This window comes from Eublepharis macularius, chromosome 6 (assembly GCF_028583425.1).
Source record: "Eublepharis macularius isolate TG4126 chromosome 6, MPM_Emac_v1.0, whole genome shotgun sequence".
Lineage (NCBI taxonomy): Eukaryota > Metazoa > Chordata > Lepidosauria > Squamata > Eublepharidae > Eublepharis > Eublepharis macularius.
In genome coordinates, this window is record NC_072795.1 from 33,548,360 (window position 1) to 33,571,409 (window position 23,050).

A 23,050-nucleotide genomic window follows, 5' to 3' on the forward strand; every position below is an offset into this window, starting at 1 on the left:
AGCTATCTGCCGCGAACGGGGATTCGAACTACAGATGAGAAGCGTACAAGGCTGCCACGCTACCCACCAGGCCACGAAGGCAAAAACAGAGAACGCTCATTGAGCGCTGGCCACGCCCTCAACAGCTCCCACCGTTGCCGACTCCCGTCCTTCCCATAAAGCCGATCCCCCCCGCCATCCCGCCCCGCTCTTCCCTTCCTGTATGGGAGGGGAAGGTGCGGGCGGGGAAACTCGAGCAGGACGCCTCAGCGCCTGCGCATCAGTCTCTGGTGCTTCGCAGCGGAAGTGATTTCTTTCACCCGAGCGTCTTCGGCTCTGTTTCCGGTGTTCTTTGGGTTGAGCGGTTCCCTCAGTTTAGTTACCGGCGGTGTCTGAAGCCAGCGACGGGATGAGTTATGAGCGCCGCCGGGATTGGAGCCGCGGTGGCGGCGGCCCTCGCTCTTCCCAGTCGTCCTCTTCGTCTGCAGGCCGCGGCGGCGGAGGAGGAAGAGGCGGTGGCGGCGGCGGCCGGGAGCGGCCTCCTCCTCACCTGAAGGGCCGGGAGATTGGCTTATGGTACGCGCGGAGGCAGGGCGAGAAGAGCAAGGAGGCCGAGAGGCAGCAGGTGAGGCGCCCAGGAAAACCGTGGCGGTTTACTATGCTTTCCTGTTCCATCCTTTACATGCTAGTCCAGCCCATTGTCTGGCCAGATTCCCCATAGCTTTTTGTCTAAGACATAACGCTCATGTTACGGCATGATACGATATTGGTTTCTGATGGAATTTGACAGGGCCGTGCTGTTAGCCCTGCTTAAAATACATCATTGTTACATCAGTACATACATACGGTTCTGTAGATGTATTATACATGTATTTGGATTATTTTCAGATGCCCATTTAAGATATACGCCCTCCAAAACCCATGGCGGATGGAGTCGCTTTCTGTGGTTTGCTTTTGTTAGCTATTCATTTGAGGTCAGGTGTGAACACAAGAAGCTGCTTTACACTGAGTCAGACTGTTGTCTGTTGAGGTCAGTGCTGGCTACTCTTAGAATTCTCAGGTAGTTTTTCACAACCTGATTCTTTTAGCTGGAGGTGCCAAGGATTGAAGTTGGGGACTTCTTTGTATAAAGCATGAGCTGATTCCTTTCAAATATGCTGTTAGTGAGATCTGACACATCACACCTCATCTCAAAGGATTGGGATGGTAAATCAAATTCATCCACCTCCATCCTAAACAGTAAAACTTCACACAATTTACTGTTTTCCCACTGTTCTTCATCTTAAGACCTAGTCTCAAAAGCCCAGCCCAGTGGTGTTCTAGAGATATGAGTAGGAGGGCCTGATGATGTAAGAATTGTACACCTTTACCAGGAATGAGAATTTTTGCATAGGTGTTTGCTAGCACCCTGGTAACAGTGGTAGAAATAGCACCTGTCAATGTTCTGTCTTCTTATGGTTACTAAAGGATACATGAATCCTGTCTTGGGGAAGTACGTGAGTCCTGCCTGGGCGGTGGACACTGTGAAGTGGCATCAGCTCTCAGTCTTAGATCCCAGTCAGTGAAACTAGTCAGCAATTATGTAATTGTTTATTTATTTAGAAAAATTATATACTTCCTATCCAGAGACCTGCACAAAGTGACTCCAAGCAACACAATGAAACCCTGCAAACAACTTTATTTAATTTACAGGATTTTGTTCAGAGTAACAGCATAAAGAGCATTTTGCAAAATAAAAGTGATGGTTAAATGATGGTGGCTGTATTTACAGTCAGCTGATTTTGTAGGGGCTTATTGTCCTCTCTGGTGATAGTCTGTTCAGGCCTTCTTTATATAAGATACAGCAGCCTAGATTCTGGTTTTAATATATAGAGAGGAGACAAAGGTAAGCTTTTTAATAGAGTGTTGCTTGTACACTTTTACAGCCAAATGATACACATTTACAAGCAATTGTATTAGTTAATTTGCTTTGCATGTGTGGAATTTTTATTTCCAAAGTGTCCATACTGAAAGCTTTTCCCTGGGGGTAGTGGAGGGGCATTGTCTGTTTTTTTTCTTCTTTCTCCTGCAGCTTCCCTTGTGAGACACCTAGAATATCCTTGCAGTATGTGTACAAAACTGAGAGGACTGAAATAATCTGGGTGTTTTTCCAGAGCAGCAGTTTTCATATTGTAAATAATTTTTATCATGCTCTTCTAGGGAGTTTGGGCTAAGATGTCCCCCTCCCGACTTTCATCTTTTTAGAAGCCCTGTGAGCTAGTGAATGTAGGCTGACTGAGAATTTGAATCACAATCTTCTAATCTAAAGTGAATTGTGTAGCCACTACATCAGACTAGTTCTTGTTTGATAAGTTTAAGGAGTTTTGATGAACCTCTCAATGTTTGTAATGATAGTGCTTGCTGCTCAGAAAGTTTTTCTGAGTATTGTACAGAAGTATATATTTCTAGTGCAGCATCACATTGTTATTTCTTTACTGTTTAGAATATTATTTTTTAAAGAAAATTATAACCTGTCTTTCTCCCTGTTTGGGACACAAAAAACTACACAAAGCCAGTAGAACAATACCAGTGGAGACCTGCACCAATCAAGCAGCTCATGTAGGTTAGTCCCCCAAGACAATTACACCCTTTCAAAGGCTCTTCTAAAGAATTTTGCTTTACATGTTTTCCTAAAAGATAGGAGAGTCTGAGAATATTCAGCTTTCCTGCTTTTTTACACTTTTGGGTAGCATCAGGCATTAATATAGCTAAAGCAAGAACATAATCATATCTTGGACCCAAATATGCTGCTTTTTACCATTTCCTTGATCAAAATATATTTTTCTTTTATGCACTAGAGAGCTGTGGTTCATATGGATGAACATAGAGAAGAGCAGATTGTACAGCTGCTGAACACTGTCCAGAACAAAAATGAAAAAGACCAAGAAGCCATGTCCTGGTGGTCTGATGAGGAAGGGTAAACAAGGCTTTTTGTCAACTCAAATTACTCTTTTTTTTTTTTTTTTTAGGAAACAGGCAGAGAAGAATTTCATTCCAAACTAAGTGAAAGAAAATTTGCTTTATGCAATGGTGAAATTTCCCATAATATTTTCTGTTATGTGTTCATGTACTAGACAGCTTCTCACCCTTCTGCAGAAGCACATCATAAAAACGGAAGTGGGCTAAACAGGCTGATTAATGACTGATGGGATGCTAATCAACAAAATGTATCCAGCTACCTAGATTTATTTGGTTGCTGGTTTGATTGCTAGGCTTTTTAATTTAAAAATGAAGGCAGAGGACTCTGGGCATAACTATGCACTAAAGTCTGAGCAGTTGGTTGCTGAAGTTGATATTTCCCCAAAGTGAGCAGCTGATTCCTAAGCTGCACATTCTCTTTTTCTTGCTACTACAGGAGCATTATTCCTGATGTGGGATGGTGATTGAATTATCGGTGGATTCTTTCTGTTTCATCAGAATCCTTCTAAGGGGAAGAGAAAACAAAATGTACAGCTGTTATGGTGCTATCCCTGTAACTAGTTTCAGCCTTAAAGGGCAAACCAAGGAATGCTAGGACTAAAGGGTTGGGGAAAAGAAAGTGCAGGTAAAGCAGAGCAACAAATTGGCAGTTGCCACCTGAGTATTTGCAGCATCTGCTGACATCAATCATGGACAGTTATGGCTGTGTCCAGAATTATAGCTCAGAACTGTAAATACAAAATTCATCTACAGTACTGAAATGTATAGTTCTAAGAGTTGGAAGACTTATGACTGCTAAAACTTGTTCTAGATACACAAAGGAGCCTCCTGCAAAACCAAAACCAGTTGTGGAGAAAAAAACTGTTGTGGAGAAGGCTCCTGAGAAAACAAGACCAATCTTGGGGAAAACATTCCTAGATCGAGATTCAGAGTATCTCTTAGAAGAAAATAAGCCAGATATTGGTTTAGATGAGCAACTCAAAGAAGAATTGGAAAAGAAAAAATCTGATTCCAGATATATTGAAATGCAGGTATCATATTTAAGAACATAAACCTGTTTCAAAGATTTTTTTAAAAAAAATTGCTTTTCAGTAAAACTTACATAAATATATTAATCTAGTATTTTTAATTCTTTAGGATTTTAAAATAAGCATTGCATTTGGAGAAACCATGAGTGGAATGTGTGTGCGTTATTTCATCTGGGGCCTCAGACAGTGTTACAGTATAATGAATTGTGATTCAAATTGGGTTACTTGCTGCAGCGGACAAGCCAGTCATCAAAGCTGGCTTGCAAGATCTTACTGTAACCACCTTCCGTTTAGCATGTGTGGAAAAGCCACGTGGCCATCTCTGTTTTTGTCCTTAGTGAAGTGCAACGAGGAACTCACAGGGAAGAAGCACAGGAATGTACTAAAAACTACTTCTCAGCAAGGGGTTTATTTGGAGGCTCAAGGCTCATAGTGGCTCTGCTTTCTCTGCTCTTATTCATAATTTTCCTTAATGGAAAAAGAAAGCATTGATTTTGGAGCTATTTATTTATATTCAATTTATATTCTGCCCTCTCCACATCAGAAGGCTCAGGGCGGATTAAAACCAAGTTTAAAATCATTTTCACAGTATATACAATTTAAAACCATAAAACATCTTAAATACACAGATTAAAATACATACACACGTGTGGGGGGGGGCGGCACATAGTCTAGACGACCACCTTTCCCCCCCCCCTTTCCCTGCATTTTGGCAGGGAAATATGAGAGGTGGAGGTGTCACTAGTAGGGAGGGCATCTGTTGTGCTGTCCCGGCTCGGGCGCACCGCCTTGCATCAATCGTATTGGCTCGGAAAATATGAGGTGGTTCTCTGTGGATAGATCTGTGGTTACCACTGGGGTGTAGTTATCAGACTTAGCTCATTGTGTGGCATAATTATATTGAATTGCCTCTTAAAGCTCATAGAGTAATACTAGTAAATGTTAAAGCCATATTAAGCTCAAGTATTGCTACATTTATTATTTGTTTTATCAGATCCTTTAGTTTCACTGATTTTTTTTTCTTGTTTTGCAGAAATTTCGTGAGAAACTGCCTTCTTATGGGATGAGAAAGGTAAATGTGTATTTTGAAATTATATACTTTAATCTTTAACATGAACTGTCCTTATGTGAAGCAACACTAAGATTTGGAAGGAAATCTGTTAAAGCTATAGGGAAAACTGTTTCTAAGAAGATGTAAGAACTTAGTGACATAGCACTGGATTGACTTTAAAAAAATAACTGTTACCTAGTCTTCACGCTCAATAGCTTATAACATTTAGCATTCTACATTAGTTGCCATTTTTAACTTAAAAACTGCAAGCAGTTAAAACTTACAAACAAATTTTATGGGTTGATATAATTAAAACTAATCAATCCAGTAAGAGCCTCAGCATTTCTATCCTCTGCTGAGCTTTCATTTTCTCCGTGCAGAACCAGTAGTGTTCTATTGTGTCAGTTGTTTCCATAATTGGCTTTTGAGATTTCTGTGTTCATGGAAACAATCCTTGGTATGTCCTTTATAATGGCTTAGATGTCTATTTCAGCCCTCTTCTCTATAGTAGTAAGTGGGGACGACATGAAAACTCCAGCATCTATGGGACTGCTCTTGTGAGAAGCCACAAGGCCAATCCCTCTTAGGCTATCTAGGTACTTGACCAAGCAGAAATATTGGGATCATAGTAAACTTTTAGTAGGAAGAAGGTTAGCGAGTCCACTCTACAACTTACTGCTGCAGTCTTGTGTTCCTTTCCTGGAGATGGAGGGCAGGAACATGCTCAATTAGGCTCTTCCAAGCATAGGTAGTGCTCAGGTATGAATTGGAATGTGGAAATTGACTTCTGTCACAGGCAAAGCTGAAACAATAATAGACATCAATCTAGTTAGATTGTTTTTGAGAGTGTTTTAAATTTTCAGTTATTAGAGGATGGCTATATAAAAGAATGTCTGTGTATCCCACTGCCTTTTCTGTTTAAAACAGGCACTCGTAAGCCTTATAAACAGTAGTCAGGTAACCGTTATAAGTGGTGAGACTGGTTGTGGGAAGACAACCCAAGTTACTCAGTTCATTTTGGATGACTATATCGAAAGAAGAAAAGGGTCTTCCTGCAGGATTGTGTGTACTCAACCAAGGAGGATCAGTGCTATCTCTGTAAGTACTGGAGTGAGACTCTGAGTCTTTTCTTTGAATATTCGTCCTGCAGTAAAATAATGACCATGCTCACGACAGATACGAAGATTTTAACTTGATGCTATTTAATGTTAAGGTAGCAGAGAGAGTTGCAGCAGAAAGGGCGGAAGTCTGTGGTAATGGAAAAAGCACCGGATATCAGATTCGACTTGAAAGGTACAGATTTCTCTTTTAGTAGTTTTTCGCATGCCAAGGAAACATTTAAATGAAGAATGTATTATTTCTGAGCGGTGTTTAGCAGGAGTGGAAGTTTTGGTCCTATGATATTTACCCATGTAGTTGTGCAGTAAAGTTACATTGTTGTGCTGTGCTGATTCTTGGACTGATCTGCTCTGTGCACTGGCACATGATTATGATTTTTCATGGGTGTGCTTTTAGAGAGAAAATAGTAATAAATTATGCGAACTGCTGTTTAGATGCTTATTGGATGGGGCTGTGGGACATGAACAGCATATAATATAACCAGCCAGTTTGGTGTAGTGGTTAAGAGCGTGGGACTCTAGTCTGGAGAGCCGGGTTTGATTCCCCACTCCTCCACTTGAAGCCAGCTGGGTGACCTTGGGCTAGTCATGGCTTTCTGGAGCTCTCTCAGCCCCACCCACCTCACAGGGTGTTTTGTTGAGGAGATAATAATGACATACTTTGTAAACCGCTCTGAGTGGGCATTAAGTTTTCCTGAAGGGTGGTATATAAATCGAATGTTGTTATTATTATAACCATGATTCAGAGGTTAACCAGCCTGTTTGCAATTGAGTCATGCTTGCATGGCCAATATTTTGTGTGAGTGGCCGCTTATAAACTACACAGAGGTTTACTTTGATGGTTGTTACAGGTGTTTTTGAATTACTTTCCTGACAGTCTTAAGAACTGAGCTTGTATTAATCACTTCTTATGCTTATGTGTTCTCATTTATTTTGATAAAACTGAAATCTAATTAAGCTTTGCTAAAGTAGCTCTAAAATACCATGTATAAGTAAGAGGTGAACAACCAGGATCTCATCATTGAGATTTACTTGTGCTGTTTTCATTAGCAAGGACTTGTAGAACAGAAGACTAAGAGTTTTGTCATAAACCCCCCTACAAACTTTCTCTCTCACTCACTCTTCCTCATCAGTTATGTTCTGTGCTAGTAATTCCGGGCTATCCTCATATCTGTAGGTTGTGTGATCCTTAATAGGTGACCAGTGTTGCTGCATTATAGCACTTTAAAGTATGTGCCTTCCTTTTGACTTTTCAGTAATTTTTCAAATGCTATAAAAAAAGGCAGTTGAAGTATTCTTAATGGATCTCTTTCAGCCGGTTACCAAGGAGACAAGGTTCAATTCTGTACTGCACAACTGGAATTGTCCTGCAGTGGCTCCAGTCAGACAAGTAAGTCTCTTTGGCTTCAAATGAAGCGAATGAATGCCTTTCTGCAAGGGTTTGCTTTGTGAATCAGCTGCTGCTGATGATTGTATCTGTTATGCATTCTCATTCCCATTTATTTCTAACTTTGTAAGAAGCATTGAGGTTGTCAGTTCTGCACTTTTTTGTTGCAGGCTGTTGTCCAGTGTTAGTCATGTAATCCTTGATGAAATCCATGAGAGAAATCTTCAATCAGATGTCTTAATGACAATTATTAAAGATCTCCTAACTGTACGCCTCGACCTCAAAGTAATACTAATGAGTGCAACATTGAATGCCGAGAAGTTTTCAGAATATTTTGGTAAATAAAACTGCTTGTTTATATTTGAGAGCCCTAATTTTGCAACATGTATTATATATTCAGTGTTAGTGTAATTTAAAAACATGTAGATACATTTCCCATAATCATATCTAGCCTTTTTTTGTTCTTCTGCCTTGTTGCTAATATTATAGTCAAATCAAGTGTTTGATTCTTCAACAAACATGTGAGAGAAACATCCTGGATACTTCATATTTTTACATGTAGTTTTGGATTTTCAAAAAACTATTTTTGAGGTATCTTAAAAACTGGTGTAAACTTTAGTAGTCCAGACTACTGGATGCATGGAGTATCTACCAGATTGCTCTTTTGGTCAATATGTGGCAATTAAACACTTTATCAGTGTCTTCAGGTTGATGTGAGCTTGACAGTAGCCCCCCTGCAAGTGCTTTAGGAATCTGACAGAACCCCTAACCTGCACACACGTTGAAACTCCAGAACTTCACTATCGGATTTCTTCTTTGATTGTAGTGGAACATACTCAATCCTTTGCATTTACACACACTTGTAGGGGGAAATGAGCATCCAAACAGCACCACAGGCTCTAAACAATAAAACATACTTGCAAAGGAGCTACCATCAAGTCTCAGTAGGTTGCTTGTGGTGATCTGAGAAAAAGAAGGTTATGGTATTTGTTTCTTTTGTTCGCCCTCCTTCCTACAAGCTTGTTAAATGCACACAAGCATCTATTGTAAAATAGGCTTTAGTTCTAAACCAGCTTGGTTTGTTTCATAGGGTGTGTGTGTTTTTTACTAATGTAGTAAAACATAAAAGCTGCGTTCTGGATGCGTACTCTTATTCCTTTCTTTTATGGTTTGGTATTCTTGTACAGGTACACTGAGGCATGCTAAAATAAAAGAAATAGTTTTGATGCATATTTTTTTTCAAATGACAGATCATTGTCCTATGGTCCATATTCCTGGATTCACCTACCCTGTTAAGGAGTACCTTTTGGAAGATGTAATTGAGAAGCTACGGTTAGTATGAAATCTGTCCCAGTAATGCCTTTGTGATGTATTGATAGCACTTTCGACTTGGGGATCTACAGAGTTATCCTGTGGTTTTACCAATCTCATAAGCAATAGTTAGCATGAAGGTTAAGCTCCCATAACCATCAGACTGGGGCAAAGCATTCTTACAGTGAACTGTAGGGGTCCAGACAAGACCAGAAAATACATGACTGGAATCTGCCTCTGGTCTTTTTAGCTGAATGCAACCATAGACTGTGTGGAAAGATTCTTTGGGGACTGAGGTGGGATGGGTAGTGGTGATACCACTTCTTTCCTTCCCTGGTATTTTCCCAGTCTGTTTCACCCACCATGCTTAGAGCTGCTATTCTGTCTACCAAGAAAATCCTTCTGAGCCCTGTTGTTTTTGTTTTTTTTGCTGCAGAACATGTGGCCTAAACCTTGCAGGAAGTCTTAATCCTAAATATCTGTGAGTTTGACCCTCAGATACATATTTACTTCTTGGCTGTATTCATTAGTCATAACTTTGTTTGAAGGTATGTTCCAGAAAATGCAGATCAGAGACCACACTGGAAAAAGAGGTTTATGCAAGGACACATAAGCAGGCCAGAAAAGGAAGAAAAAGAAGAAATCTATCATGAGCGATGGCCAGATTATTTAAAGCAACTAACAGGAAGGTACTTATATTGTTTCACTTGTGCAGCTGTCAGACTTCAGTTTCTGCATGACTCAGTTTTACCTATATGTATATTAGACATGCAAATGTAGCAATGTAATTATTGTGGTATTTAACAGAATGAAATGACTACTCAATTATAAATATGCAAGATGTCAGAGAGAGTTGTGACAGTATATAGGAATAGTAGCATCTCTGTGTAACAGTCTGAGCTTTTTCACTGTGTTTAAGGATACAGAGGCTGCACTCTTGTCTGCTCCATGCTCCCAACTTTAAAATACCCATGCCTGTATTTTTGCCTGATTCCTTTCCCCCTACCTTGGATACAATGAGAAACAGCTTACATGCAATAAAAGTCATGATTTTGCACAGACTTAAATAGTTAAGAGTCCAGTAGCACCTTTAAGACTAACCAACTTGATTGTAGCATAAGCTTTCGAGAGCCACAGCTCTCTTCGTCAGATTCATCTGATGAACAGAGCTGTGGTTCTCGAAAGCTTATGCTACAATAAAGTTGGTTAGTCTTAAAGGTGCTAATGGACTCTTTACTATTTTGCTACTACAGACTAACATGGCTAACTCGTCTGAATCACAGACTTAAATGATGGTTTTATTTTGTGTGTGTGTGTCTGTATGTGTGTTTTTAAGGTATTCAGAAAGTACAATTGAGGCACTGGGAATGATGGATGATGATAAAATTGACCTTGACTTGATTGCTGCACTGATAAGACATATTGCTCTTGAGGAAGAGGTGAGTTAACTTTTAACCTGGTTAGTAGGTTTTGATTTTTAATTCTTTGCTCCTAATTATGTGGTGTGCCATCCAGCAAGACCTATTAGGTTTTTCAATCATGATTATTTTAGTAGGAGTGATTTAAGCATGTACTTAGTTTATCTATTGAAATTAGTGGTATTTATAAACTGTCAGCTTTGACTGAATCATGCCCATCATAATTCAGTGCAGGAAAATATCTATATGGCAGTACTATACAGGGTTGGTAGCAGAAAATACCTTCTAAAATAGTTTTTTAGGCAGTTAATGCAACTGAAATTTTTCTAATCTTGGCAAAAGCAGTTTTCAAAGAGGTATATGAGATAACTGGGAATAAAGCATCAACTTAGTTCTCTTGTTATGACTGACTCTCTGGTAATTGGAGATACTCAAACCTGTCCATTCAGACAGAATTTGGTAAGCTTAGTGAAAATAATCTTTTATGTATATTTTATCCCATCCAAGTGTATGGAATGGCTTAATGACTTATTCTAGAAAATAGCGTTGCATAATAACAGGGCAGAAAACTTCAGGGATTGTTGCAAAGGCACTGAATGGTAATTTAATATTGGGAGAGATCTGTGGCCATCAGATTCCCATGATTTTGCCACTAGCAAAGAAATGGTCAGCTTATCACTAGAACTACAGGACCGTCACAGTGTTTGTTGCAAAGAGTGATGGTGTACTGGGTGAAATGTTCTAGCTAGACGATAGTGTTAGAAACATAGTCATTGAAGCAGAAACATGAAAAGCAACAAATGCTTTTGAATTGCAGCAAACTTTAAAGACTTTATTTGATAAAATTCGTCCCTGACCACATGCTGCAATGTGTATTCTGAAGTCTATAAGACTTGCTTCCAACCCTTTTTTAAAAAAATAAATGGAGTGTAAAGATTTTGTTAAAGTTTTATATTAGTAGGCTCTAACTTGATCAGTTTTCCTTGTTGGTTCCTTTTTGTTTTGCAAACTGTGAAGACAGTAAAGGAATTGATTTTCTCCGTTGCTGTAATAAGAATTTTAATAAATGCCCAAGTGTGAGTTAAGCAGAATAACTTGTGTTGTGTTAGTGGGTATGTGGTCAAGTTTGTTTGACTTTTTTCCTCCCTATAATTTCCTGTATTCCTCAGCATGGTGCAATACTAGTATTTCTGCCTGGATGGGACAACATTAGTACTTTGCATGACCTGCTGATATCTCAAGTTATGTTTAAATCAGGTAAAACAAATCTTTTTAGAATATTCTTTTTGTAAGTATAGCATAGTCTGGTCTCACTTGTTTTCCTTAAACTGTCATCCAGATTTGAGAAACACTCTTTTGCCTGCTGTCTGCATGACGTTATGGATTGTGACATTGTGATAGTTATATCTGGATGTGGATTGCATCTGAAATGTGTACAAGTTTGCTGTCCGTGGGATCTTGCTTAAAAATGACTACTGGATTCTTAAATTAATATGTTTACTTAAATAGATCTTAGCAGCAAGTGAATCCATGCTGCCAAGCCACTTACCTGCTATTTGTAGTTCTTAAAGACCATTTCCTTTTCTCTGAGAAGTCCTGTTGAAATGCTAGTCTTTTAGCTCCTATGATTTTTATGTTTGTGTAATGTGTTAAGTGATACTTTGGCTAGATCTGTGTTACAGGCAATCACTGTGAGTGGCCATGTATTGCACAAGCAATGTTAACATTTTGGGCGGCAGCCAGAGTATTGACTGGCAAATGCTTCCTTAAAGTAAGGTGGCTGTTAAAAAGCATCCTGTGTGAGAAATGTCACTTGTAATGTGGCTTCACATGTTGCACAATTAAAGCTCAGAATGAAATGCATGCTTCAAGGCTTCTGCATCTGCTCTGCTGGGCTTGATAGCCTACTTGGTGCTGAGGACTGCATATAGATTTGTCTAGGACAAGCACAGCAAGTGTAATCATTGAGTTGGATATAACTGGCACTAGCTTTACTACTGTGGACTTTTGCTATCTATCAACTGTCCAAAACCAGTTCGTAACTTACTGGTCAGGTATATAATGGAAATACTAAAATTGAGGGGAAAATATCTGGAGGTGGTTTCATCCAAGCTATAATAAGTAAAGATAGAACTATTATTATATTATATCATATCATATTATATTGTAAAGTAATTTGCTGGTTTGAAAAATATTTTCATTCTAAGATATACTAGAAGAAAATTAACTGGTGTAGAACAGTAGATAAATATTTTTTCATATATAGTCTTCAGAAAAGACTTGACTATTGTATGACTTTTGTATTGTATGACTGTTGTATGTGGCTGTACAAGCATTAGCAATTGGTATAAATTGTGTCTCTAGCTGACCTGCCTACTTAATATTTAAAAGACCTACATTAATAACTGTGCAATTATACTTCCTTTTATTCTTCAGGCCTCTAGTTTTCAGTTTTAATTTACCACTGTATTTTACGTAGATGCTTACTTTCTTTTTCAGATAGATTTGTTATCATTCCTTTGCATTCATTAATGCCTACTGTTAATCAGACCCAGGTGAGTATTACAGTTGGCAATAAGAATTTTAATGCATATTTTGCATACAATAAAAGCTTTTTGTGTACTGTATCCTAAATCTGTAGTATAAGTTTGGAAGCTTGTGAAGAATCATGGGAATGATTTGGCAATCCCAGCCCAGATCCCTCCAGTCTTTTAGAATATCTCAGATGTTCAGCCAGCATGAATTTGCTCCCCCCCCCCATCCCTACCTTGTTAACATTTTCTCTTTCCTAGAACATTTTAATTCTGCTCTTGGCTGGCTTAAGTGTTTGTTTCTCTTTCTGGTTATTTTATTGCCATGTGTTCTTGTCCAGGGGGTCTCCCAAGTTTGTAGGGAGCCCTACATGTCTGTTGGTGGCCTAAATTTGCTGTTTTTGCTATTCATACTTTGGCAGTATTTTTCTTATTGGTATAGCAATTTAATATTTAAACTAGATTAGAATGACTGAAAACATTGAGCTATTGCTGAGTATTTTATTGTTAACTTTATGTACCAAAAGAGAAAGTATTTTAAGCAACACGAAAAAACTGGGGAAAAAATAGGGTTCCTACAGCTCATCTCCCCTGTTCCCTTCCCTCTCAAAAACATAGAGCACGGTGAGTTGGATCCTCCAATAAATCTCTGCTAATTGTGAAAGTATTTGGGCTAGTGGAATGGGACTTCCATGCCTCCTCCCCCAAATGTTTTCTGATATGTTACACCGCTGTAGGAGAGGGCACCCCCAGGAGCAGCATGAGAGGGTAGTTGGAGGTCTGTAGCGTGAAGGGGAATCTGCAAGAATTGTCCCCTTCCTTTGGTGGAAAGTTAGTATGGTATCTAAGCCAGTGCCTGAGTTGAGAGAGAGCATGGTTGTTTGAACACAAGTTAGCCCTCATTTTAAAATCTACCTGCTTTCAGAAGACTAGAGATCGTATTCTTTATTTTGAATAACCTGCTTTGAGCTTCAGTTTTGCTGTTATACTAATGAGTTTTTATTAATGAACAATATGAAGCTTTGGAAGTCTTTTGATGCTTAGTTGACCTGGGGTGACATTGAATTCTGTCTGAGTGGGGAGAGAGAGAGAGAGAGAAAGAGAGTGAGCACTTAAATCAGGTAATTTTATCATAAGAAATGGCTACTCAGAATCCTACAAAACTTATGCTCCTTCTTTTGTGTACATTTTTTCTCTATAGGTTTTCAAAAAGACCCCCTATGGAGTTCGTAAAATTGTAATAGCTACCAACATTGCTGAAACTAGGTAATTTTTTGTTTATGCTTCTAGCAACAGCTGAATTAGTCTTGAAATGAAAAAGTATCTAATATTTTTAATTCTTGGATATAGTGGAAGAAATAATTAATTTCTTCCATAAGAATTCATTCTGTATTCTTAGTTTTATTTCATCATTATGGAATTTTATGTGGGAGTGTGGTATGAAATAGTTATACAAAGCTATTAGAGATGGTTATACAAAGCTATTAGAGATGGGCATGAACCAAAATATGAACCTGAGTTCATCACGAACAAAGCCAGTTTTTGGTTTGCGAACTGGTGGTTGGTCAGAGCCCATTTTTGATGAACCGTGATGAACTTTAGGCTGGTTCATTTTTCAGTTTTTCACTAGAGGTGTGCACCACATCAGGTTTCCCACTTTGAGTTTACCGACGCTCAGAACAGCATTTTTTTTGCCATTTGCAAACGACAAGAAAAGTGGCTTTCAAATGCTGGTTGCTGTTCAGCTGATGGGATGGGGATCCCCCACCAGCTGAAAAAAGCAGCAGGTGTTTGGCATTTGAAAGCTGCTTTTTTTCAGCTGATGGAAGGAGGATCCCTCTCCCCTCAGCTGAAAAAAGCAGCTTTCAAATGCAGGCTGCTTTTTTCAGCTGAGGAGAGGGGGGGAGGAAGAAAAGGGTTTGCTGCTTTGAAATGCCGGCAGCCTTTTTCAGCAGACAGGAGGGGAATCCCCCTCCCCTCAGCTGAAGAAAGCTGCGTTCAGCTAGAAAGCGGCAGGAGTTTGAAAGCGACTTTGTTTCAGCTGACGGGAGGGGGATCCCCCTCCTGTCCTCTGAAAAAAGCTGCCGGCAGTTGAAAGCAGCAACATTTTTCTTCCTCAGCAAGAAAAGTTTTGCTGCTTTCAAATGCCCCCACTTTTTCAGCTGAAGGGTTTGAAAGTAGCTTTTTTTCAGCTGAGGGAAGGAACTAACAAGTTAAAACACACAATAAAATCACATTTTGAAACCATTAAAACCACCCCCAAGGAAAAATAATTAAGCATTTAAAACCAGAGCTAAAATAGATGCAGAACAAACCAACAACTAAAAATGTTGGACAGGAAGGAGGGATCGCCAAATGAAACAACAAAGCCTTCACCCAAAAGATGGCAGCTGTAGGGGACTGACGAATCTCCCTGGGGAGAGAGTTCCAGAGTTTTGCTATCATTATTGAGAAGGCCCTCTCCTGTGTAACCACCTGCCTAATCTCAGAAGGTTGTTTTCATAGACTCATTTTTCTCATTTTATATAAACATGCTTAAGATGTAGTATAAGTCTACAACTCTTAAGCGTGAAACCTACTCCAGAAGCAAAGTCTATCGAGTTTAATCCAAAGGTGATTTTTTCCACTAGTGGAAAATGTGTGAAATTTGTTTTACTATTTCCCAGTCTCTGTGCAGATCCCCTCTTTTTCTGAGGGTTTCGTCTCCCTCTGCAGCAGTATTTTGGGAGCTTAGTTGGTTCTGTCACAAAGAGAAAGGTGGGAAAGTTCAATTCCACTGGTAAAAGTTCCTTATATCAGTGGAAAATTACTTGGATTGAAACATCTCTCTAGTATTACAACATAAACATCTTTCTGATGAAAATTTTAGCTTTGATGTGTGTACAAAGGAAATATTCTGGCTACAGTTTGAACAGGCTAACATTTTGCATGACATTTCTATGGCTTTTTCCATTTGACGGATGAATTATTAGTAGCATGCTGAAGCAACTTTGTTAGAATTGTGTAACTTTCCACTAAGAGTGGACAATTGTCTTAAATCTGACTTTTTCAGTTCTAAGGATGTCTCTGGATGATGTTAGAAAACCTAATTACTTCTCTTTCTTTCCAAAATTTGTAGCATCACTATAGATGATGTAGTATATGTAATAGATGGTGGAAAGATAAAGGAAACTCACTTTGATACACAGAACAACATAAGTACGATGGCGGCTGAGTGGGTCAGTAAAGCAAATGCCAAGCAAAGGAAAGGCAGAGCAGGAAGGTAAGAGAGATGGCTGCTGTTACAAATTTGGTAAACAGTAACATTTGTGCAATCATGAGATTGAAAAGCTACCTTTATTTGTAATTCCATGACACTTCTTACCTCCACCGCCTCTGCTCCCATACAAGTTAGTCATGTGATTAACCTGTGTCAGGTCTCAGCCTTTCATTCTCCTACCATAATTCTAATAAGATTCTTGCTAGTATGTTGCTTTTAAATGTTTTTTGTCTCTTGGCAGAGTCCAGCCAGGTCACTGCTATCATTTGTACAATGGCCTGCGTGCCAGTCTGCTGGACGATTATCAGTTGCCAGAAATCCTGAGGACACCTTTGGAGGAACTTTGTTTACAAATCAAGGTGATAAATCTGCTATTTGAGTGAGTTGTGTGTGTAGCAGTTCTGTGTGATCTGTTAAAGGATTTTGTCTTAACGTTAAAGAGTCAGAATTAACAGGCACAATCAAGGTGAAAAACAGAATTAACAGAAGTGGTTGCGATCAAGGTGAAATATATTGGGATACATGCTGGCCGTGGGAAGCTTCCTGAGCTCAGGTGATTCCACTGCCCTGGCTAGCTAGCAATAGGAAGTGGAGCTGCTGATTGCTTTCTTTAGAGTAGACCTTGCTTTTTGTGGCTGTGTTGCATGACATCAAACCACCTGTGACAAAGGAGCAAAGCTGTTGCAGTTGTGCTGAAGCTGTGGCGTGACCTTTGGAGCATTGTGTAATGTTCAGGAAAGAGTAAATTCTGTTTTCCAAAGGGTTTTTGTGGCTGTTGAAATTTTATTGTCACTGATCTGGTATTTCTGACTTCTGCTATCTTGTTGGGGTTTTACATTTGTTACTGTCTGTTAATTTATAATATTAAATATAATTTTTTCACCTTATCATTGGGTGTTTATGAACCTGCAGGTTTCTAGTTAGAAACTGAGATTCAAAAATTTGCTTATACTTTCACCAGAGATTTGCATTGTCCCAGTGGCATTTCTCTCCCCCCGCCCCAGTAATCTGTGCAAGATGAGGAGGGTGCGTACCGCTCAAGGACAAATGCCTGAAGCATTGTGAGACCTCACTTCACAGTTCTTTGGGTCCTGGTCAAAGTGGTTTTCTTTCTGACTCTGGGATCCCATGCGTAGTTTAGAACTTACTGATCCAATGTTACTTGTTGCTGAGTTATGGAATAGTAGGAAGGTGTATAAATTGCTTCTTTTCTCCTAAAAATTAATGTAGGTCCTGGTCCCTCATGTACTACAGTGACACGTCATTCAGTTTATATAATAAACTTTGAATGCTGCAATCCTTAACAAACCTATTATGGGAAATCAGTGGGATGCAATTTGGAGTAAAAATGCTTAGAATTGCAATGTAAGGATAAAATGGAGAAGCTGAGGATAATAACTGCTTATATATGGCTCATTTAGACAGATTAGTGCCCCACTCAGAGCAGTGAACAGAGTCAGTGGTGTTATTATCCCCACAATACAGCTGGGGAGGTGAGGTTGAGAGGAGTGGCTTACCTAAGGCCACCTGCCGAGCTCATGGCAGTAGTGGGATTTGAACCAGCAGTGTGCTGATTTGTAGCCACTTAGGCACTATGCTACAGGTGAATGATGTAAACCACTTGAAGTCCCCATTGGAAAAAAGCAGGATATAAATGAAGTAAGCTTATGAATGTGTGAAAAATGGATATAATTTATGAACAATGAATAATTTAGGAAGAATGGACCATAGTTATTAACTGCAGGGAAGTATCTTCAACAGGATCCTTTGTTTGAAAGTTTCTTTAATATCCTTTTGTGTGTATATAAAAATGACTCTCAGAAAGAAATGTATAGAGTTATCTTACAATATTGTTAAAGCCAATTTGAATTTATAACCATCAGTTATATCTGGATGCACTTGATATCTTTCAGATTTTGAAGCTTGGAGGAATTGCTCATTTTCTGAGTAAGCTAATGGATCCGCCATCTCGGGATGCTGTGTTGCTGTCTATAAACCATCTTATGCAGCTGGTAAATTCCTGTTTTGCCCACATGGTATTCTAAGCCTGTGCAGGATTCAGAATATTCAGTGCAGTTCAGACTGAAAACTGAAAATTTGAAATTTGGTTTCCAGGAGTTAAAATATTGCTGCCCCTGCAGCTTGTAAAAAAAATATCCTATAGATATTTTGTATTAGAACCTTTTCCAGAGTTAAACATATGATTTTGTATTGTTTGATTACTGCCAAAAAAACCTGTAGCAGAGACAGATCTATGCGAAGTCTTAGTTGTCCCTCTAAGAGTTGTGCAGAAGTTCTTGGTTTAGTTTTTCTCACTACAGATTTAACTTTAAAAAATGGGGGTTTTGAAACAAAATGGTACCATAAATTTCATTGTTAAGTTCTTTGTTTTGGAAAACCAGTAGGGTAGAGAAGGCCACTTTAGGTGTAGAATATTTCTTTGTTGGTTTATCAGTTGCCGCAGTTGTTGAAATGGTTTTATTTCATTTTTTACTTCTATTGTAAATAATTTTGAATGTTGTTCCTTGAAATAGTGACTGTGTACATATATGTGCATGAGAGAGACATATAATTTCTATATAGTAAAAGTCCAGTAGCACCTTTAAGACTAACCAACTTTATTGTAGCATAAGCATTTATTCAGAACAAAGAGCAGTACAGAAAAAAAGGGGGGATAACGGGGTCAAAGAAACAGTAAGATTTTGCACTACGAGAGTTATTAAAGTACAGAGTACACAAAACATATCTTAATCAGAGTTCATCAGCTTCTGTGCATTTTCACGTTTACCTTCACAAACTAAATACGTTCTTTTTCCTACTCAGTGTTCAATTTTGGATCAACTAAAGGTCAAAACAAGTGGTCTCCATGTACATTCTTAGTGCTATATCTTAATATGGTCTAATGCTTCTATACAGATCATTTCTATTTATCTTAACTTTATGCCAAAGTTTCCATATCAAATATTCTACTTCAGCATTAATATTTAACCATTTTACATCTTATCAGATCCTAATCTTATATTCAATCTATAACAATATATCAGTATACAATCTTATTCAGATTTCTAAAACTAAAACATTTTATGCATTTTATCCTTTGTAAGTAAAATATTTCCCCTATTTCTCTTCAAATTCTCTCATTGGTCTTCTGTTTAAGTAGCTTGTCACTTTTGCCATCACTGCATATTCTGCCATCTTATCTTTCCAGATTTCCCTAGTTGGGCATTCTTCTTCCTTCCATCTGGTTGCAAATACCACCCTTGCCGCCGTCAGTAAATACCTAAATAGTTTGTGTAATTTTCTGTCTAGGTTTACTGGTAGTATTCCCAACAACATAGTTTGCGGTTTCGTGGCAAAATCAAATTTTAAAATCCTTTGCATCTCAGCGTGTATTTCTTTCCAGAAATTTTTGCTTTTGTGGCATGTCCACCACATGTGATAAAAGGGCCGTCTGCTTCTTTACATTTCCAGCATAACCCCACATATTTCTTGTCCATTTTCTCGATGTCTTTTGGTGTAATGCACCATCTGAAGAACATCTTGTACCAGTTCTCCCTTAGTGTTTGACTTGCTGTAAATTTTATACCCTTTGTACAAAGGTTCTCCCACTGTTGAAATGTTATTTCTTCTCCGAAATGTTGCATCCACTTTATCATGTACACTTTAACTTGTTCTGTTTCAGTATCATATTGGAGTAAAAGTTTATATATTAGACCCAAGATGTGTTCTTTTTTCTGCGTGATTATTTTCTCAAATTCGGTAAGATTCCTTAATTGTCTTCTGAGTTCCTTCAGGGCTTCTTGTATTCTGGAAACTGCCTGAAAATATGTCAGCCATTGTATTTTTTTTCCTTTGTCTTGAATTTCTTGCCATGATTTTATCTTTCCTTGAAGGTTTATCATGTCTTGGTACGTTATAAAGTAATTATCTTTTCTCTGATTCTTGTCACAAAAAGCATCAATTGGTGAAAATAGTGGCGATATAAACGGGGTTATTCTTCTTCTAACCGAGTCCCAAATTTGAATGAGGCTGTCTCTTATGACATGGCTTTCTTGTTTCTTTCTTGATCTTTTTGCCACCCAAAGGAGGTTGTGTAGTCCATCTGTCAAGTCTGCCGCTTCTAGTCGGATTAGTCTGTCTTTGGGGTATTGTAGCATAAGCTTTTGAGAACCATAGCTCTCTTCATCAGATACATCTGCATCTCACGAAGAGAGCTTTAGTTCTCGAAAGCTTATGCTACAATAAAGTTGGTTAGTCTTAAAGGTGCTACTGAACTCTTTTACTATTTTGCAACTACAGACTAACTCCTCTAGATATATAATTTCTAGAAACACACAAATCATACATTTTATAATCAGGATTGCTTGTTGATTGACCCACAATCATTAATTCTGTAATTGACTAGTACATGGCATTGGGAGAGGTAGAGGGGCGTTGGAACTTGTGTTTGCTGAGGGGGGAAATGCAAGCAAATTTGAAATTTTGAAATTGCACACACTGAAAAAGACTTCAGCATCCAGCAGCCTAAGCTAGGGTTGCCAGGTGCCCTCTTTGGCAGTCTCCCAGAAGGGCCCTTTTTTCAACTTGCAGGGTAAATAGTGTGGGGCAGAAATGACATTGGGCTACATGACAATATGACGTCTGGGCAAAAACCCAGTGTGACATCAGGCATCAACGAATGCTGTAGAAAATCTCTAGTAATTTTACCAGGACATGAATTGGCACGTAGCCCACTGTCACTTCTTCCCCTTGCCTTTCCCCTGAAGGTTGTGGGCTGCTGCATAGCATCCCTTGTCTGAGCCTCTTTGCATGGTTATCAGCCCCATTCTTTTACATTGTACTTCACTAATTCAGTTCTGCCTCACATAAAAACTATCTTGAAATTGTTCGTGTTAGTAAATAAAGTTAATCAAGATCATCATGAAATAAACTTAAATTAGTCCTAGATCATTGTGAAACCAGTCAAATAACTTTACATGCAGAACTGAATGTTTTTGGCATGTTTGTATCCTTGAACATAATTATTTCAGTTATGAATTGTTTAATTTATTTCTGGATTTTTCTACTTTGTATTGCAGGCAGGGGTGCACATAATGGAATGATCTTCCACCAAAATTTAGATATTCTTTGGGTTTAGAACAGCGCCATGTTTAAGGAAAGACTAAATTATTGCTTCCTGGCATTTATTTCTGTGGGTAGGGAGTTTTTTTTCATCATGTGAGCCTCCGTCTGTAGTCTTGTCCAGAAATAGGCCTACCTACCAACCTACCTACTGTTTGTGAATTTTCAGTGCTACCATGAGAAGCAGCAAAAGGGCATTTAGGAGAACATGGATTTAGTGAAGATTAGTACGACATTGAAAATGTGAGTGTTTGGGAGGTACAGACTATAGACAAGTAGAAAATTTAAGAAGAATTTGTTATAGGCACAGCACATAATAAAAGCATATATAAAGAAGTGGATTCATTAAATTAATTATGAATGTAAATACGATGACCTTCATGTGTATTAATAATACAACTTAAGGAAAGATGTGAGTCTTCCTTACAGCTTTGCTCCTACTGGGTCACAATAAATTTAATAAATGATGGCATCACTCAGTTTTTACTAGTCCTTGTCTTATATTTTTCTAACAGAATGCTTTGGATAGGCAAGAAGAATTAACTCCCCTTGGAGTCCATTTGGCACGATTGCCAGTGGAGCCACACATTGGAAAAATGATCCTCTTTGGAGCATTATTCTGTTGCTTGGATCCTGTCCTCACTATTGCAGCCAGCCTCAGCTTCAAGGACCCATTTGTCATTCCTCTGGTAAAGTATCTGAAATGAGTTAAAAGTAAAATACAAACACTATTAGTTTTGAAAGGGCTAGTGGTAGATGAGTAGCAAAAGTCTAGACTTGGCATGGTTTTTCCATCCTGTGCTTTAGTGTCATAGTATAGCCAGCAAACTGGAAATACTTTTAACCTCTTGTATTGTTGCCTTTTTAATTTGACTGTTGCTCCTTTCATCTTAAGGGTAAGGAAAAAGTAGCAGATGCAAGAAGAAAGGAACTCTCAAAGAACTCTAAAAGTGACCATCTCACAGTTGTGAATGCCTTCCAGGTAGGTGCACTTTGATTGACAATGTGTAGCTGACTAAGAATGAAAACACAACTGGCTTTTAAAAAATAATCTTGGTTATAAAATAATTAAATAGGAAGAGACTTCATATGCTTTATTTAAACCAACTGATTAACTGATATTTATTTAAATTACTTATAGTCTGTCTTTCTTACTGAGACTCAAGGCAAATTACACGGTGTAATTCAGTACAATCAACAGCTGGGATATTCAGTAGACAATAAAATAGGTTATATATTGCAGTCATTTGAAAACAAGCAGAAATCTCAAACAGCTGAAACTATGTTGAACAAAACATAAGCAATTTGACATGACATAATAAACAGCAGTAACTGACAATACTCAGTAGTATAGTCTACAGACCCTGTCCCTTTATTGAAGCATCTAATTGAATCATTTTCTTACAGCACAGCTGCTTGATACTGCTTGTTCAGTCTGCACTGGACATACTACTAATTTAGAGAGACTCCATCATTACCTTTATTTCAAGAACGATTGCATTATTTTCTGCTGTGATATATATTTCATAGGTATAGTATGCAGATTAGTTTTAATCATGTCCTCCCAGTTACAAATTCATTAAGTGCCTTTTTTCTTGTTTTTGAAATTGGTTTAATACATTTCTGGAGTATATTGTCTTATAGAATTGAATAATTAACAGTGCTGTCCCAAGCAGAGTTAATGCACTGTAGTTCTGTCTTTCTGTTCTTCTACTTTTGGTCTGCTGCATATATTCTCATTTATCTGTATTAATATAGATAGCATTAGCTTTATGAAAAGAATTATTGGGCTTTAGTATTTAATATGATTCAATAGGCAACCCATTAATTCTCCCTCCCCCTATATCTCATTTTATAGGGGTTTTGCTTTTGTTTTAAAACTATGATGC

General features: G+C 38.4%; 1 protein-coding gene across 1 annotated transcript in view; it reads left to right on the forward strand.

The window, feature by feature from the left end:
* Nucleotides 1-314: 314 nt before the first annotated feature.
* Nucleotides 315-23,050, forward strand: part of DHX36 (DEAH-box helicase 36) — a 28,203-nt gene continuing 5,467 nt past the window's right edge. Inside the window, exons 1-19 of the mRNA XM_054983874.1 lie at nt 315-604; nt 2,817-2,935; nt 3,749-3,968; nt 4,999-5,037; nt 5,944-6,114; nt 6,230-6,309; nt 7,450-7,524; nt 7,692-7,858; nt 8,772-8,853; nt 9,381-9,521; nt 10,169-10,271; nt 11,420-11,507; nt 12,750-12,805; nt 13,983-14,047; nt 15,900-16,043; nt 16,282-16,399; nt 17,954-18,052; nt 21,677-21,850; nt 22,057-22,143. Of these exons, the coding sequence (XP_054839849.1) occupies nt 389-604; nt 2,817-2,935; nt 3,749-3,968; nt 4,999-5,037; nt 5,944-6,114; nt 6,230-6,309; nt 7,450-7,524; nt 7,692-7,858; nt 8,772-8,853; nt 9,381-9,521; nt 10,169-10,271; nt 11,420-11,507; nt 12,750-12,805; nt 13,983-14,047; nt 15,900-16,043; nt 16,282-16,399; nt 17,954-18,052; nt 21,677-21,850; nt 22,057-22,143 (2,244 nt within the window). The 5' untranslated portion in view covers nt 315-388. The remainder of the gene's footprint in view (nt 605-2,816; nt 2,936-3,748; nt 3,969-4,998; nt 5,038-5,943; nt 6,115-6,229; nt 6,310-7,449; nt 7,525-7,691; nt 7,859-8,771; nt 8,854-9,380; nt 9,522-10,168; nt 10,272-11,419; nt 11,508-12,749; nt 12,806-13,982; nt 14,048-15,899; nt 16,044-16,281; nt 16,400-17,953; nt 18,053-21,676; nt 21,851-22,056; nt 22,144-23,050) is intronic.